This window comes from Pogonomyrmex barbatus, unplaced genomic scaffold (assembly GCF_055798465.1).
Source record: "Pogonomyrmex barbatus isolate J1 unplaced genomic scaffold, ASM5579846v1 scaffold10, whole genome shotgun sequence".
Taxonomy (NCBI): Eukaryota; Metazoa; Arthropoda; class Insecta; order Hymenoptera; family Formicidae; genus Pogonomyrmex; species Pogonomyrmex barbatus.
The window spans coordinates 6,969,017-6,987,864 of record NW_028297099.1 but is presented as its reverse complement, the minus strand read 5'-3'; the positions used below and the strand labels follow the sequence as shown (position 1 = coordinate 6,987,864).

The 18,848-nt window shown below is 28.8% G+C and overlaps 3 protein-coding genes and 1 pseudogene across 5 annotated transcripts in view; 1 reads left to right on the top strand and 3 right to left on the bottom strand.

The window, feature by feature from the left end:
- Positions 1 to 18,848, top strand: part of LOC105429716 (neurotrimin) — a 329,452-nt gene that overhangs the window by 162,557 nt on the left and 148,047 nt on the right. The gene's annotated exons all lie outside the window — the stretch shown is intronic.
- LOC148937902 (uncharacterized) lies at positions 152 to 5,728 on the bottom strand. The gene has a single exon (XM_089085561.1). The coding sequence runs from the start codon at positions 5,246 to 5,248 to the stop codon at positions 4,037 to 4,039; it is 1,212 nt and encodes a 403-aa protein (XP_088941687.1). The 5' UTR covers positions 5,249 to 5,728; the 3' UTR covers positions 152 to 4,036.
- On the bottom strand, positions 6,361 to 9,548 carry LOC105429712 (uncharacterized). Its single transcript, XM_011642862.2, has one exon. The coding sequence runs from the start codon at positions 9,416 to 9,418 to the stop codon at positions 8,204 to 8,206; it is 1,215 nt and encodes a 404-aa protein (XP_011641164.2). The 5' UTR covers positions 9,419 to 9,548; the 3' UTR covers positions 6,361 to 8,203.
- On the bottom strand, positions 11,471 to 18,037 carry LOC148937901 (uncharacterized; annotated as a pseudogene).

Genomic DNA, 18,848 nt, shown 5'->3' with positions numbered 1-18,848 from the left:
ATATCAGCGCTGCTAAAATCCATTGACAATTGCCTGCAAAATTTACGACACGTCGCGCTTTTCTCGATAATCGAGTAATGTGTAAATATGACTATAAAATAACAAAATAAAATTAAGACTATTTTAAAATATTACAAAAAGAATGTAAATAACTTATAAAAACATATTTATTATGTCATAACTATTACATTAATTAGTAATTTTCGTATATTTGTTACATTCATTTGTAACCGTGTACATCTATAACGCCTTGTATTACATTTCATAAAATTTATACATAGCAATCTACAACATTACGATATATGTCGTAAAATAATATTGATTGATTAAGAAATATATTATGTAATGAATTCTCTTTTAAGTTTCGTTTCTTTGAATTTTATGTATAAAATTCTTTATATCGTCATTGTCCCATTATGTTTCCCATAAGTGCAAATGTGTTGAAAAGAAAATACATTTGATTTGATCGAACAAAATCCCATTGTAAGGTTAAAAGTTGCTGAAACTTATCCGTTTAAAGAATTTCACTTACACGAATTTTTTACAATTATATTAATGATAATTGTTAAACTAAATATGGAAAGCACTCATTCTGAGATTTATATACAGTATAAACAAAGAATTGTAACCTCAGGAAAAGATCTAATATTATTTTATGACATTGTAGGACTTTTAAAGATATAATTAGAAACTACGAATCCTCATATTTATTTGTATATGATTATCTTTAAGATAATACGAAGACTTATAATTCTTTTCTTACGTCATATTTTTCAGATTTTTTAACAATAAAGTAAGTTTCTGATATTTAAAGAACAAGAAAATATTAAGCTTTACGTGCGAGAAAGTAACCTGTCGATTTGAAGATAATTCGTAAGAAGTGTTTATACAATATTTATGCCGCTGAAAGTGGAATAATTGTAATATTAACGATCCGTGATTACGATAATTATTTTAGTCTTACGTTCATACATGAATGTAGGTTCTTTAAACATGTCACAATTTACATTAAAGTATATAAATCCCTGCTTTATGAATTTGTATTATTTCACACTATTCTAATATATGTTTCAAACAACCCTGGATCTTTTAAATACAATAACATGTCAGCAAGTATTTTACACATTTTGTCACCGCCATCGTATTTGTGAAGCTGAAAATGTTTCAACATGCCCATTTCTACTACCTCTCGCCTCAGCGTAGTTGCATGAAGCAATTACGAAACCAAAGAGAACATTACATCTCTGTTGTAATCATCCAGACATAGGCTCGTAAGAGTATTTCTCGATTCCAAATGATTCCAATAGCTTCTAACAGATATTTTTTTAATTTGTCGCGATACGCTCGCATCATCTCGAAGAACCTATCTTTTCTCAACTCATGCGAGCAATGCAGAAGCAAATACGTAGAGAGATCGACGACGGGAGTCGAGTATCTGAAAAATGCGAAGTCAATCGGCTTTGTCACTCGAATTTGTCCATCGTTCTCTGTTCTTAAAAAGAACATTATCTAACGTAAAATCGCCGTAAACAAGAGCTCCAGCGGTTCCACCGTTTTTCATCGTCACTCCGTCAAACGCGTTCGAAAGTATGGCTTTTATCTTATCGCAGAAAGCTGTATCGTAGCCTTGACGGCGAAGATATTCCATCGCTCGCGGCGAATTAATATTACGAGGATGTGCATAAAAATTTGACATTTTTCAACAAGATATTTAACTTCCTGCAATCGTGACACAATATCGAAGAATTTTTCTCGTTTCGCAGTTCCTTCATAGCGTTATCCTTTGCCATGGAATCGTCCCATTTCGCGTATTACCAACGTGTATTCTAAAGGAGTATGATATTGATGACAAGGATGATATTCTCTAGTTTAGTGACTATCTTCTAGAGCGAATCATAGGGCGGTCGTTTGTCTACAGAAATGCATCTCGCGTAGTTTTCGTCCGGTCGGGCATACATTTGGTAAAACCAAATTTCGTTGTGAAATTGAGAATCACTACGAATATCATACTCTCCCGTATGTCCCTGCAAAGGTCTTTTTAATACAATAGACAGTTCATCATCCTGTCCTTTCGATTTTGTCTTCGAATTGCAGAAATACGAAGTGTAGGCTAGTCATTATTCTATTCGATGGGTTCAGATAGCTTATAGCGAACTCTCTCTACAGTTCAGTTCCAAATTCTCGATAATCTTTGACATTACTTCTTTAATCCATGTTTGATAATTTTTATTTTGCGCCATTCTACATACTTTACAAGTATTACTTGCCGTATCCGAGTATTAAAGCAATCAGCGCACACTTATCACTCGATAGATTAGACTGCACTGTAAATATGATATGCGAATATTATATATATGCGAATTGATATAATGAGTAGGAGAAGTAGGATTTGTGTATCACGATATTGTGCAACTCGACAGACAGTGCAGATCATTGAAATGTTCAGATGTACAAAAAAAATGTTTACTGTTGGCGCATGGCATAAAAAATTCATAATTAATTGGTTGAAAATATTGTCTTGAAAAATGTTACAGACATACGAAACTATTTTAATTGTCAAAACAGAATTATTGAAATTATTAAAGGTACTGAACGATTACAAATATTATATATTTTAATCTTTATTTGGAATTAATTACACGTAACAACACTATACGTAAAAATATCTAATATATACAACTTTATTATTATTTTTTTGGAATTTATGTATTATTATATTATGGCGAGTACATAGCTACAATACTTATATTAGGTTCTTATATAGTTCAAGATATTTGTTTTGGACGTACTCATTTACATGTCATCATAATCACATAAATACGAGCACATCTTTACATTTTGCATATATAATGTTCAATGTATGCGGCTGGCACAAGTATGAATAGTAGTAAAGTATAAAAAAATAATAATGTATTTTTCTTTTACATAGAATTTTTTAGAGTCAATTGCAGAGGTATCTTCTTTTTCTATTGTTGTATATATTTCTTATTATATGTTTTGAATTACGTACAATCGATATGAGTGGCATTTTTAATGTAACTATTCGCGGATTATTCAGTATACTTAATTAACAGTTAAAAAAAAACTTTTAAAAGTTACTTTAAGCTTGTAACATTCTTCTGATGAAAATATTAGAACAGGATAAGATTTCGCAGGAAATAAATATAGTCAAATTAACTTGCGTAGATTCGACTCACGAAAAAATTGACGTGTACAGACTTTCATATTTTTATAAAACAAAATAATATTTAAAACAAAATAATATTTAACAATAATGAAATTTTTCACAAAATTATTGTACCTTGATATCGATATCACATGTCACACTAAAATGATATAATATTAGCATTTGAACATGATACTTAAAATAAACTTTGTTTCACTATCTATGTTTCTCTATCTTATATTATTAATATTATTAATGAAAACAGCGAGCCGTGTGGGTTACTTAATTATAAAGACTATTATATGCAGAACACACACACACACACACACACACACACATGTATGTATATAAGAATTGTAATAACAGGGAAAGATCTAATATTATTAATATTATTAATATTATATATATTATCTAATATTATTTTGTGACATTATAAAACTTTTAAAGATGTAGTTTAAAATTACGAATTAGCAACGATATATTCATTTGCATATGATTATCTTTAATATGAAAATCTATAATTCCTTATCAAATATCATATTTTTTAGATTTTTATATAACAATAAAGTAAGTTTCTGATATCTAACTAAAGTAAGTTTCTGAAATCTAACAAAAACGAGAAAATATTATATATTAAGCTATACGTACGAGAAAGTAATCCGTCGATTTGCACATAATTTGTACAAAAAAGCTTATATTAACAATATTTATGCCGCTAAAGTGAAATAATTTTAATATTAATAATCCGTAATTACCATAATTATTTCAGTTTTACGTTTATCCTAAACGAGTGATTCTTTAAACATGTCACAACATATATTTTCATTAAAGGATATAACATTCTGCTTTATGAATTTATATTATTTCACACTATTCTAATATATGTTTCAAACAACCGAGATCTTTCAGTTGCAATAACGTGTCAGCAAGTATTTTACATACTTTGTCGCCGCCATCATATTTATGATGCTCCAAATATTTCACCATACCCATCCTTACTATCTCTCCTCTGAACGTTTCCGGCTTGGAACATCCCAATAATAATGGTACATGATAAGAAGCGATTACGAAGCCGAAAAGAGCACCTTTCCTGTAATCTTCCAATATAGCTTCGTAAGAGTACTTTTTGACATCCCAAACGCCAGCCTCCAGCAGATACTTTTTTAATTCCTCGTGATACGCTCGCATAACCTCGAAGAACCTCTCTTTTCCCAATTGCGAGCAATGCAGAAGCAGATACGTGGAAAGATCGACGACAGGAGTCGAGTATCTGAAAAATGCGAGGTCAATCGGCATCGCTCGAATTTGTCCATCGTCCTTTGTCCTAAAAAGACAGTTATCCAGTGTAAAATCGCCGTGACATAAGGTGGACAAGGGCTCCGATGGTTCCACCGTTTTCATCATCACTTCGTCAAACGCGTTCGAAAGTACGGCTTCCATCTTATCGCAGAAAACTGTGTCATAGCCCTGACGGCGAAGATATTCCACCGCTCGCGGCGAATTAATATTACAAAGATGTATATAAATATTTGGCGTTTTTTGAAGATATTTAACTTCCTGCAATCGTGACACAATATCGAAGAATTTTTCTGGCTGCAGTTTCTTCATAGCGTACCCTTTCCCATGGAATCGTCCCATCTCGCGTATTACCGCCAACGTGTATTCTAAAGGAGCATGGTATTGATGAGGACAAGGATGATATTCTCGTTTGGTTACGTCTTCTAGAACGATCACCGTGTCAGAGAGTGGTTGTTTCTTCGCGTAAATGCATCTCGCGTAGTTTTCGTCCGGTCGGGCATACATTTGATAAAACAAAATTTCATTGTTAAATTGAAATTCAGGGCGAATAGTATATTCTCCCAAATATTCCTGCAAGGGTCTTTTCAATACAATAGACAATTCCTTATTCTCTCCTCTCGTTTTGTTTTCAAACTGCAGAAGTACAAAGTGAATTGTGGTCATAGCTCTATCATTGGATTTAAGTAATTCATACTGAACTTTGTCGACATCCAGTTCAAGTTTCTCAATAATCTTTGACATCACTTTTTTAAACCATTTCTGAAAATCTTCGTTTTGCGCCATTTTATATCTTTTTCTAATATTACCAGTCGTATTACCAGTCTGTAGGCAAACGTGTAAATTCCTCGATAGGCTGGACAGCACTGATAGATCTTTATCAAACAGATATATTAACTAACTCGTGTAAGTAGGAAATGGAAATGGTAGTTTACGTGAAGAGTAGGGGAAGTATGTTTGTATTGCATGTGTGTATTGCAATATTGTGTAATTCATCCAGTTACGTACACGCTACATGTGCAGTTATGCAGAAAAACAATATTTATTATTTGCGCATGAAATTCATAAATAATTCATTGAAAATATTGCCTTAGAAAAAAATTACGGTCAAACATACAAAGCTGTCTTAATTATTAAAATGCGTTTAATAAAGATTAGACTTAGTGTTGAATGTATCAGATGATTACAAATACTATATATTTTAAATTTTTTATTTGAATCAATTAATGCGTAAATATCTGATATTTATAATTTTATTATTACCAACTTTTTTTTAATTTATATATATATATATATATATATATATATATATATATATAAAAGTACAAACATAAACATACCGTATGTGTCGACGTCCAGATCAAGATTATCGATAATCTTCGACATCATTTCTTTAATCCATTTTTTACATTCTTTGTCCTGTGCCATTTTTTTGCTTTATACACATCAACTGAATGTTAACACGAGCGTGATTTAACGATTAAGGCAAACTTATTCCTCAGTAGATTGGACAGTACTGATGGACAGTACCCTAAATATATAACTAATTAATTTATATAAATAGGAAATGTAAATATGAATTTAACATGAAAAGTGGGGGATGTATATTATTAATATATCGCCATTAGTGGGCTACGCACATAGCTACAATGTGCGGATATGCAAAAAAACAGTATTTATTATCAGTATATGATATAAAAGATTCATAATTAATTAGAAATATTAAAAATATTTGGAAAAAAGTTACGGACATCCGAAATTGTTTTCATTATTTAAACCGCTTAATAAAGTTTAATAAAATTATCGAACGCATGTAGTTGATTAAAAATATTACATTTTAATTTTTTATTTAATACGCAATTACGTAAATATTTGAAATGCGTAATTTAACTATTACATTTATATTTTGTAGTATTTATTTTTAACTTATATATTCACACATTAACACAAGCATATGTATATATTTACATATTACACATACAATGCTCGTAAATCGATCAGTATAACTGTGACGAGCAGAAATTATTTTTTTACAGAAGTTTTTAAAAGCATTATTGCAGAAATATTTCTATAATATCCGTATGTATATTGCATATAATCAGTATCAGTAAATTCTGTTTAACTAACTAATCACGGAATATTACTTAATATAGTTACTTAACAATTAATTACAATGTCCAGTTATTTTAAAGTCATCACATCTTTTTGATGAAAATATAGTGACATAAAAAGAAAGATTTCAAATATAATAAAAGAGAGCCTACGGAATGAACCTGCAACTTTGATTCGTGAATGTGTTCTGCCACTTACATTTTAATAAAATGAAGTAACTTTTGTGACTTTTGAGAATTTTTAAAAACTATTGCGCATTGATTCCGATATCACATCCTATGCCAAAATGTAATGATGATATTAGTAACGTGAGGAAATAAATTATATTTCACTATTATCTTATATATATGATCAATATTATTAAAATAAAAAGCGAATAGGTAAATCTCAAATATAGTAACCATTATTATAAAATTTATAAGATTTGCTTCAACTTATTTAAAATAAAATACTGTTTTTGTATACTTATGTAACATAAATATTCTGTATGAAATTTATATTATTGCATTTCTTTCTACGGTTATTTTTTTAAGAAATGAGCAAAATAAATTAGAAATATATATAAAAGTAGGTAAATAGTGTTATTATTAAATTTTTATTAAAAGTTGAGAAATAAACCAAAAAAACAAAATTAATATAACAAATACAAGACAACAAAACAAAACAATGATTAATTTTAAAGTAATGTAATGGCTATAAATAATGCATTATATAAATTATTATAAATAATAGAATATTTATTATTTGAAAATTATTGATTTGTAATTTGTGTCTATTTGTTACACTTGTTTATTTGATTTAAATTGTTTTAAATTTATACATTGTGATTACTCATTTTTAACAATCTAAAAAATTATGACATTATAAAAATTATGACGTTATAAAATAATATTTATATAAAAAATTTGTACAAAGAATATTTTAAATTGCTAATTGTTTGTAAAGCTTTTAAGGCTTCCACGGTTACTATTTTCAAAAAAGTTAATATGATTACAAGTATTATTCGTGTTATTATTAAATGCCAACGTTTCTTGAACATTGCAGTTCACATCATCAGGGCTACGGGTAACCTGATACTGTATATGCCAAAAAAAATCTTTGTATTTATACAAGAAATATACTTATACTATATAATTCTTATATACTTGTACGTATATAAGAATAACATTTTTGTGAATATTTTAGAGCAATTTTTGAATTAATAAAGTGCTATTTATTAATGCAAAAGCAAATCTTGTTGTTGAACCTTTCGTAGAACAAAATTTCGTTGTAGAATTGGAAGACTTATCTGTCTGAGGAATTATTCTTACACTTTCATTTAGCTATGAAGTAGATTTTTAACATATTGCCTTGTAAAAAAATCATTGGTTTATTCGTTTATGAAAAAAGTAATTAGCTATTTTGAAGAGAATTCGTAGAAAAATATATATTATTTCAATTGTATTGATGAAAGCGACATAATTTTCTGAGATAATATTATCAGCTATATAACTGTTATAACTATTTTAATTTTACATTAATTCTCCAGAGTAATTATAGTACGTAATTATTTAAATATCATTCGATATGTACTTCATAAACATTAATGAATACTAATTTATTCTTTATACATCTATATATTATTTCATATTATTCTAATATATCTTTCAAACAACCAAGATCTCTCAAATGCAATAACATGTCGGCGAGCATTTTGCATAGTTCATCTCCGCCATCGTACTTATGCTGCGTCACATATTTAATCAAACCTATTGTTATGAAATCTTGCTTATTTGGTTGGAAATATCCCAATAATATCGACATATACAAGGAAGCGATAACAAAACCGAAAAGACCACCTCTCTTGTAATCGTCTAATATAGCTTCGTAAGAATATTTCTCAATATTCCAAACGCCAGCCTCTAGTAAATATTTTTTCAATTCGTCGTGATACGCTCGCATTATTTCCAAAAATTTATCTTTCCTCAATTCATTCGGGCAACCTATATGCAGGTACGTGGAAAGATCGATGACGGGAGTCGAATATCTGAGAAGTGCAAAGTCAATTAGCATCGCTCGAACTTGTCCATCATTCTTTCTCCCAAAAAGAATATTATCCAACGTGACATCGCCGTGACACAAGGTGGACAGGGGCTCCAGCGGCTCCACCGTTTTCATCATCACTTCGTCAAATGCGTTCGAAAGTACGGCTTCCATCTTGTCGCAGAAAACGGTATCGTAGCCTTGACGGCGAAGATATTCCACTGCTCGCGGTGCATAAATATTACAAATATCTTTGTACATGTTCATTGACGTATTAAAATATCTAACCTCTTGCAATCGTGACACAATATCGAAGAACTTTTCCGGCTGCAGCTCCTTCATAGCGTATCCTTTGCCGTGGAATCGCCCGATCTCGCGCACCACCGCCAACACGTATTCTAAAGGGGCGTAATACTTATGCGGACAGAGATGATATCCTCTTTTTGTGACGTCTTCTAGAGCGATCACACTATCACCGGGCGCTCCTTCGTTTGCGTAAATGCATCTCGCATAGTTCTCATCCGGTCGAGCATACGTTTGGTAAAACAGAATTTCGTTGTGAAATTGAGAATCATCACGAGTACTATATTCTCCCATATCTCCCCGTTCCTGCAAAGGTCTTTTCAATACAATAGACAGTTCATTATCCTCTCCTTTCGTCTTGTCTTTGAATCGCAGAAGTACGAAGTGTGTGCTAGCCATCATTCTGTCGGTGGATTTAAGTACCTTATACCGAACTTTGTCGGCATCTAGTCCAAGTTTCTCGATAATCTTCGACATCACTTCTTGAATCCATTTTTGAAAATCTTTGCTGTTACACATTTTATTCACTCTACGATTAAATCTTATTCCAGTTTTAACGCGATTGTGAATTGTTGATACAGATTTATTCCTCGTTAGCTGAAGAATACTGATGTGTAGTACTTACTTCAAATAGATCATAACAACTGATGATACGAATAGAAAATAACAATATGATACTAGCTTAAAGAGTGGGAGAAAGATATTTTCTTGACATTGTGACTTATCAACAAGACACATCATCATAACAAGCGGAAAAACAATGCTTGTTATTGTCTTATTTACACACTCTCAAGAGAAATCTTCTTGAGAAGATTCACAATTATAATGATAATAAATGTTAAAAAACAGAAAACATTTTGGAAATAATGCGTCGACAATCATTCGAAATTATTTTAATAGATATCCAAAACATTGGTTGATCAAAAATTTATATTTTAATTTTTCATTTGATTAAAATCAATTATATTAATACATATTGATTTTAACTTAATTAGTAACTTATTCGTAATTTAGATATTCGTTATGTAATTACGACATTAGTAATATGATACGTGAAACGAAAGAGTTAGAAAAAAGGAGAAAGGAAATTAAAAAAAAAAAGAAAAGACATTGAAAGAAAGAAAAATAATGAAAAGAAAATGGAGATAGATGCGTAGTACAAAAAAATGCAATGAAATTATATAGATAATTAAATAATATAAAGCGATAACGTGTATAAGGGCGAATAAATGTTAAGCGTTTAATATGTAGACAAAAAAAGACTCATAGAAAGTATTAGGAATTATTTATTGTAAATTAGATAATTAGTTAATGGATGAACAAATGAGTGTGGATAAGAACATGATTGTAAAAATCGTTTCTTAGTGATGTAAACTAATGAAAAAACAAATATTCTATTTTATTATATCTATAAAAATGATTTATTAAAGGTTATTCTGTTTCCATTGTACATTTCTATGATATCTATCTAGTCAATTAATTGAATTTTTTTCTATTTAAATGTGATTGATAGTAATTAACAGTGTTACATTGTACTATGAAATAATATTTTTTTCTGAAAAATATGTAAAGCAGCTAAGATTTCTCGATGCAGCAACACTTTAATTAACATCTTGGACATGTCATCTTTGCCTGTTTATTATAATTTTCTCCGATGAGCTTCTTAGTTTCCTGCATCGCCATTACATCTCATTAATACTATAGTAAAAAAAGAGATTACAACAAGACGACAACAAAACCGAAGAGAGCATCTCTCCTAAAATGGAATAGAATCTTAAATGAATATTTCTCGATAATTAGATCCAACTATGTAACTCTGCAGCAAATACTTCTTCAATTAAGCGTTATAAATTTGTATTATCTCGGAGAACTTATCTTTTCTCATTTTATTCAACAAAGTAGAGATACGACGAATCAATCATAGGCATCATATATCTCAAAAGTGACATTTAAAAGTTTCGATCAACATTGTTCAGTGCTGTCCGTCATTTTTGTTCTGAAAAGAATATAAAATCATCAGGGTGTAATGTGGACAGATACGTCTGCGGCTCCAATGTTTTCCTCATCATTTTGTCAAATATATTCGAAAGTAAAGTATTCCGCTTTATTGCAGAAGATTGCGTCATGACCGTGATAGATATTCCACCACTCACATCTCAGTCAGATTGATATGAACTACAGTATCGTTTTCTATCTTTTTATCGTATCTAGTTTCTCGAAGTCTTATTCCACAAGAGCGAAAAAATTTCTTTCACTGCAGATTCTTCATGATCTTTACCATAGAATCATTCTAACTCGCGAATTACTGCCGATGTAGATTCCAAAAGAACATTTTACTTATATAGACAAAAATAATAATCTTGATTATTGATATCTTTAAAAATAATTACCCAATCAGTGGACAATCGTCCATGTAAACGCATCTCGTAGTTTTTGTCCGATTGGGATATACATTTGATAAAATAAAATTTCGTTGTGAAACTGAAAATCAGTGCGAGTATGTCTTTGCGGAAGTTTTTTTTTTTTTTTTTTTTTTTTTTTTTTTTTTTTTTTTTTTTTTTTTAAATATAATAGACAGTTCCTTGGTCTGATCTTTTGTTTCGTTTTTTCAAACTGCAGAAATATGATATGCAAAGTAGTCAGTTAGTCTATTTTTATGGATGGAATTCAGATAACACATATGCTGACTTTCAGTTCAAGATCATCGATAATCTTTTCGACATCATTTCTTTAATCCACTTATCTGTTGTGAGACAGATTATATTGTCCTCAACTATCTACAAGAATATATCAGCCATATTTGAGTTGAATGTCAACGCAAATGTGAGTTATCGATTAACGATAAATTCTTCACTTTTCGATAGATCGGACATTTGATTAACAATTTGTCCTTCAAATAGATGACTAACTTATGCAAATAGGAAGTGCAAATATAAAACAGGAGAATATTAATATATAGTGGCGAAACTGTGGAACTTGCCGATCTGCATTATCACAATGTGCAGATATACAAAAATATATTATTTATTATTAGTGCATGACATGGAAGATTTGTGATGTTTGAAAAATTAAAAAATTACTTTGGAAAAAAATCACGGACAGAATCGTCCAGAATCATTTTAACTATTAATGATAATATGACTAAAAAACATCTGACATGTTAATTATTATTATTTATTTGCAATTTATATATAAAATATGTTGCTATATATATCTACGCTATTACGTAGTCATAATAGCTCATATTTATATTTTCGAAATATTTATTTTGTACATACATATTTATACGTCACACAAGTAGACAAGCATAAATTTACATTTATTATAAACATGAAACCTATAGATTGCTAGTACGATTATGATGTTTTTTGTATTTTCTTTCTTTCACATAAATGTTTTAAGTTTCAATATTGCAGAAGTACTTTTTTCTTGTTATATCTATTTTATATTTTATATTTTATATAATCATTAGTAAGTAGCAATTTTTACTATAACTAATTATGAAAGATATAATATAGAGTTCATCCAACAATTTAATCAGTTTATAATAAGCAATTATTTTTAAATTCTAGCTGATGAAAATATTACACCATAGAAGAAAGATTTTGAATAGAGAAAGATGAGCAGATCCAATGAGCATAGATTCGACTGACATACACTGATGTGTCTAAGTGCTCACAGTTTTACAAAATAAAATAAGTAGTATAATAGTAGCATAATTTTTGCGAGACTTACGAAACTGTTAAATACTGATTTTGATATCATATTATACACTAAAATGTAATCATGGTATTAACAATTGAACATGATACATGGAACAAATTATATTTCACTATCACATTTTTTATTAATATTTATATTATTAATATTATTAATATAAATAGCGACCCAATTAGTTTATACAATTATAGAAACTATTCAATTATAGAATATATTAGATTTGAGAGGATTCCCTTTATAATATTATTTTTATGCCTATTTTAAGTTAAATATTCTGTAACAATTTACATGTTATTATATCTCTATTAACTGTTCTTCCTTCTTAAAAAATAAGCAAAATTAGAAATTAGAAATATATATATAAAAGTTAATGTTCATCATTAAATTTTTATAAATATTAAAGAGATAGACGAACGTGATAAACAATAAATATGTGATCAGAATAAAATAAAGACAGTTTTTAAAAGAATATAAAAGGTGTAAACAATTCATCACATAAAATCATATTTACATCGAAATTATTACATTGATTGGAAATTTATGTATATCTATTACATTTGTTTATAACTATGCATGTCTGCAACACCTGTATTTTTGTTTAAATTTTATAAAATATACATGTGATTATTGATTAGTAGTAACCTAATGTTACGATATGTTTAAAAAAATAAATAATAATATAAATAATGGTATGATAATAAAAAATGATGGTCGGATATACAAAAACATTTTATACGATCAATTACGATTACAATCTTTATTTGTTAAATTTTTTTCTTTTGATAAATCTTATACAATTTTTTTAAGTCTTGTGCAACTTTTTTATACCGTCATTAATGTATCCTATTGATATTAGTAAAAAGGAAAATACATCCGATAAAATAGGATTTGATTGTAGAGTTAAAAATTACTGCAATGTATTCATTTAAAAAATTCGATTATATTAATTACTATTACAAATATGGAAAGTAAACGTTGGAAAGTAAACGTTTCTATAAAATCTGTATACAATACAAATATAAAGAGAATTATGTATTCATGACAGGAAAAAACCAAATATTATTCTGTAATATTATGACACTTTAACAATTCAATACAATATGAAACTACAAAACATAATTTGTATGTATTTTCATTAATTTTAAAATAAAGAAAGAACATATAATTTCTCATATAATTAGACATATTAATATTATTTATATTAATATTAATATTAATTAACTAGACATAATTAATATTTATATTAATATTATTATAATTAGACATAATGAAACATAATTATTTGTCACATAATATTTTTCAGATTTTTGAGTAAGTTTTGATAAGCTAACTCGCAGAAAATAATTAATCTATTTGTGTGAAAAAATAATTCATCAATTTAAAAACAAATCATACGAAATGTTTACACGTTATTTTAGTTGCATCGTATAATAAAAGAAAGTGGCATAATTTCGTGAAATAATCTAAAACTCTTGATTAATAATTTTAGTAGTCTTGTGATTATCTTAGGTACGTGATTATTTAAACATCTTTTAATGTGTATTTCATAATCATTAATGGGCAAATCTATTTTATAAATTTGTATTATTTCACACATTATATTTTTCTGTAAAATGTTTCAAACAACCAAGGTCTCTCAGCTGCAATAACATGTCAGCAAGTATTTTACATATTTTGTCTCCACCGTCATATTTATGTTGTTTCAAAAAAATTTACTGCGCCAATTTCTTTCATATCTTGTACAAGTGTACTTGAATTTATATATCCCATCATTATTGGCATATAAAAAGAAATAAGAACAAAACCGAAAAGACCGCCTCTCTTATAATCGTCCAGTATAATTTCGTAAGAATATTTTTCGATGTTCCAAACGCCAGCCTCTGGCAGATATTTTTTTAGTTCGTCATGATATGCTCGTAAAATCTCGAAGAACCTGTCTTTTCTCAATTCATTCGAACAACTTATATGCAGGAACGTGGAAAGATCAACAACCGGAGTCGAATATCTGAAAAATGCGAAGTCAATCAACATCGTCCAAATTTGTCCATTATCCTCTGTCTTAAAGAGAATATTATCCATTGTAAAGTCGCCATGACATAACGTGGATAACGGCTCCAGCGGTTCCACCAATTTTTTTCATCACCACGTCATACGCGTCTTCGAAAGTACGTCTTCTTCGATCTTATCGCAGAAAACTGCATCATAGCCGTGTCGGCGAAGATAGGCCACCGCTCGCAGCGAAAAAAATATTGCAAGCAATGCCGTGCATGGTCGTCGACGTCTTAAGATATCTAACTTCTTGCAATCGTGATACAATATCGAAGAACTTTTCTGGCTGTAGCTCCTTCATAGCGTATCCTTTGCCGTGGGATCGTCCCATCTCGCGCACTATGTCGCCAAGATGTGTTCTAAAGAAGTGGAATACTTTTGCGAACAAGGATAATATCCTCGTTTCGTGATGTCTTTTCTAGAGCGATTCACGGTATCGATGGGCGATTGTTCGTTCACATAAATATATTTCGCGTTTTCATCTGTTCGGCCGTATTCATTTGATAAAATATAATTTCGTTGTGAATTTGAGACTTAATGTAAGTACTAATGGCAGCAATGTTATATTCTATCAAATATCCCTGTAAAGGGACTTTTAATACAAAAGGCAATTCTTCGTTCTGATCTTTCGTTTTATTTTCAAACCGTAGACTTACGAAATGTAGAGTGGACATTACTTTCTCGATGGATTTAAATAATTCATATCGAACTTTTCGTCAGCGTCAAGTTCGAGATTCTCAATAATTTTCAACATCACTTTTTTAATCCATTTCTGAAAATCTTCGTCGTGAGCCATTTTATTTGCCGCAAGTGTGACCGAGTAGTCGTATGCGAATATCAATATAAACGTGAATTATCGATCAATGCAAACTCATTCCTCGATAGATCGGACAATACGGCTCTTCTCTTATACAGAAAGAAACACACTAACTTCTGAAGATACGAAAGTGTACAAATATGTAAAATAAAGTTACCATTATGAGTGGGAGAAGTATATTAATGTTTTGCAATATTATGTAATTCAAAGTATGTTAAAAAATTGTATGAGATATGCAAAAGAAGAATATTTATTATTCGAACATGACATGGAAAATTCGTAATTAGTTGATTAAGAATAGTTGCTTTGGAAAAAGGTTTCGGACAGGCATCGTTTTAAATATCATGATAATGAAATCGATTATCGATTATTAAACGCAGTTGATAAAAAATATTATATTTTATAAAATATAATATTTTAATTTATGTTTCCTTTTTGCTATTCCGTAAGATACAAATAATAGCGCAACTATAAAGATTAAGTTATCATTTCTTATGACGGCTATCTTAGGGACAGTTAGGTGATTTATACTATATTCCTATTTTATACTTAAAATTATTATGAGAAAAATAAGAAAGAAAAATATGTAAATAAAATAATTTCATAAAACTATAAACATATAAACTTACTTAATATTTATTAATAATGCACTCATTATTGTTTCAGTTACACAATTTGCAAAAAAAAAATCGTAAAAATTTAATTGTAGCATTTGAAAAATCTGCTTTTAGCTGATTTTATATAGAAATAAATGAATATATGAGTTATGACTTTTTATTTCTTTAATTATTTAAATAGATCATGTTTTTCAATATTAATAAAATGTAATCTCTAATTTCTGAAAAATAAAGGATCTTTTTCTTAGAAGATCTATATTATCAACTATTTTCCTCTAATTATTCTCATTTAAATCTTTAGTAAACTTAAAAAAAATAAACGAAGAAAATGAATTTAATAAATAATAAATAATAAAAACAATACCTATATGACAGAACAATAAAATAAAATAGTTTATTTTAAGATGTTGTAAAGCTTGTAAACAATTTATAACATAACAATATGTTTATTATATTAAAACCATTACATTGATTTGAAATTTGCGTTACACTTGTTTATGAGTGTGCATATTTAATTATATTTCGTTATTTCATTTATGAAATTTATACATCATGATTATTGATTAAAACAATCTACAACGATATGTTATAAAATAATATTGTTCAGTCATAAAGAATATTTTATACAACGAACGTTTTGTTACGTTTTGTTTTTTTGATGAATCTTACAAATTTTTCTTTTTTACATATCCTATCTATATTTAAAACCAAAATATATTCAGTAAAACAAAATCTCGTTATTGAGTCGAAAGTTGTGACTTATCCATCTAAAGAATTCGAGTCACATGAACTTTTACAATTATATTAATGATAATTGTTTTACTAAATATCATTCAAATCACTCATGAGTTACACAATACAAGTAAAGAAATGTAAGGCTTATGAAAAAATGTAATATTATTTTGCAACTTTATGAGACTCTTAACAATATGTGCAATTTAAAAAACTACAAATTTCCACGTTGTATGTAATTATTTCTAAAATAATGTAAAGACGTATAATTCATTTCTTATATAATATTTTTCAGATTTTTATCTAACAATAAAGTGACCTCCTATAGCTAATCCGTAAATAGAAAATAAATTGTTAAACTATCTGTGCGAGAAGATAGACCTGACGATTTGAAGAGAATTTATACAAAATATTTACATTATTATTTAATTATATTGCTGAAAGTGAAAATTATAAAATAATATTATAATATAACGATCCATAAGAATTTAAATTTTACAATCATCTCATCAGACTCCGTGATTAGCGTATCCTTTGCCTTTATGGAATCGCCTCATCTCACGTATACCATCGCCAATGTGTATTCCAAGGGAGCATCGATGACTACAAGAATGATATCCTCGTTTGGTGACGTCTTCTAGAGCAATCACTGTGTCGAAGAGTGGTTGTTCCTTCGCGTAAATGCATTTCGCACGGTCGATTTTCATCAGGTCGGGCATACGTTTGGTAAAACAGAATTCAATTTCGTTGTGAAATTCGGAGAATCACCATGAATAGTGTATTCTCCCATATGTTCCTGCAAAGGTCTTTTCAATTGCAATAGACAGTTCGTTATCCTCTCCTTTCGTTTTGTCTTCGAATTGCAGAAGTACGAAGACTAGTCATTCCTCTGTCGATGGATTTGAGTAATTCAGAGTACCGAACTTTGTCGGCATCTAGTCCAAGTTTCTCGATAATCTTCGACATCACTTTTTGAATCCATTTTTGAAAATCTTTGTCGTGACACATTTTACTCGCTCTACGCTCTCTAAGTCTTATTCGAGTGTTAAGCGCGATCGATGAATTACTTGGTCGATACAAATTTATTTCTCAGCAGTTGGAATAACACTGATGTACAGTGCTAGTTATAAATAGACTAACGAAGACTAACGCGACTACGCATATGTAATATTAACTTAGGAACTTAGGAAGGGAGATAGTAATGTTTTGAAGTCATATCTATTCTTGTCGCGACATATAGATATAAATAAAAAATAATGTCTATTATTGCCTCATTGAAAACACTCTCACGGACACTCTCTTTGAGTAAACTCACAGTTGATTGATTAAATAATAGTGCACACTAATAAAATAATGCATTCGGTCGAAATTGTTTTAATGATTATAATGTGAGTAGTAACGGTATCCGGTATGTACAATAACATATATATATTGATTATAAAATTATATTTTAATCTTTCGTTTGGACTTAAGTTAATATCGATCAATTGTAAGTATAACTTGGTAATATTTATACTTAATATTTATTTGTAATTTAAATGTTTGTAATGACCACAAATAATTGACTATAATATATGTGAAGCAAAAATATCATTGTTACATGTTCATCAGTATTACAAATAATCAATCTGAAAATTTGTTTAATTATAATAAATACTGTTGTTATACAATGATAGATTTACAATGATATACAATGATAGATTTATTTGAATTTATGAGAAATATTATTTTTATATTTTATTTTAAGATAAATGCTTTGTATAGGAATAAAATTTTATTTTATTATATCTTTCTCAACAACTTTTCTCTTTTAAAGAATAAGCAAAATAAATTAAAAATATATGTAGATGTATCAGTAGTGTTCAACGTATAGTACATTATTGTAATATATGAAAAGTGATAACAATACCTCTCGTGAGCGAATAGAGCGGCTTATGTTGAATAAATTATATTAAACAGATTATATTGAATTTTGCGATTTTTTTGTATTAATTAACCAATCATTAATTTATAC

Excerpts from the sequence above, each read along its gene's own strand:
- LOC148937902 (XM_089085561.1), bottom strand. The coding sequence starts at position 5,248 with ATGGCGCAAAACGAAGATTTTCAGAAATGGTTTAAAAAAGTGATGTCA.
- LOC105429712 (XM_011642862.2), bottom strand. The coding sequence starts at position 9,418 with ATGTGTAACAGCAAAGATTTTCAAAAATGGATTCAAGAAGTGATGTCG.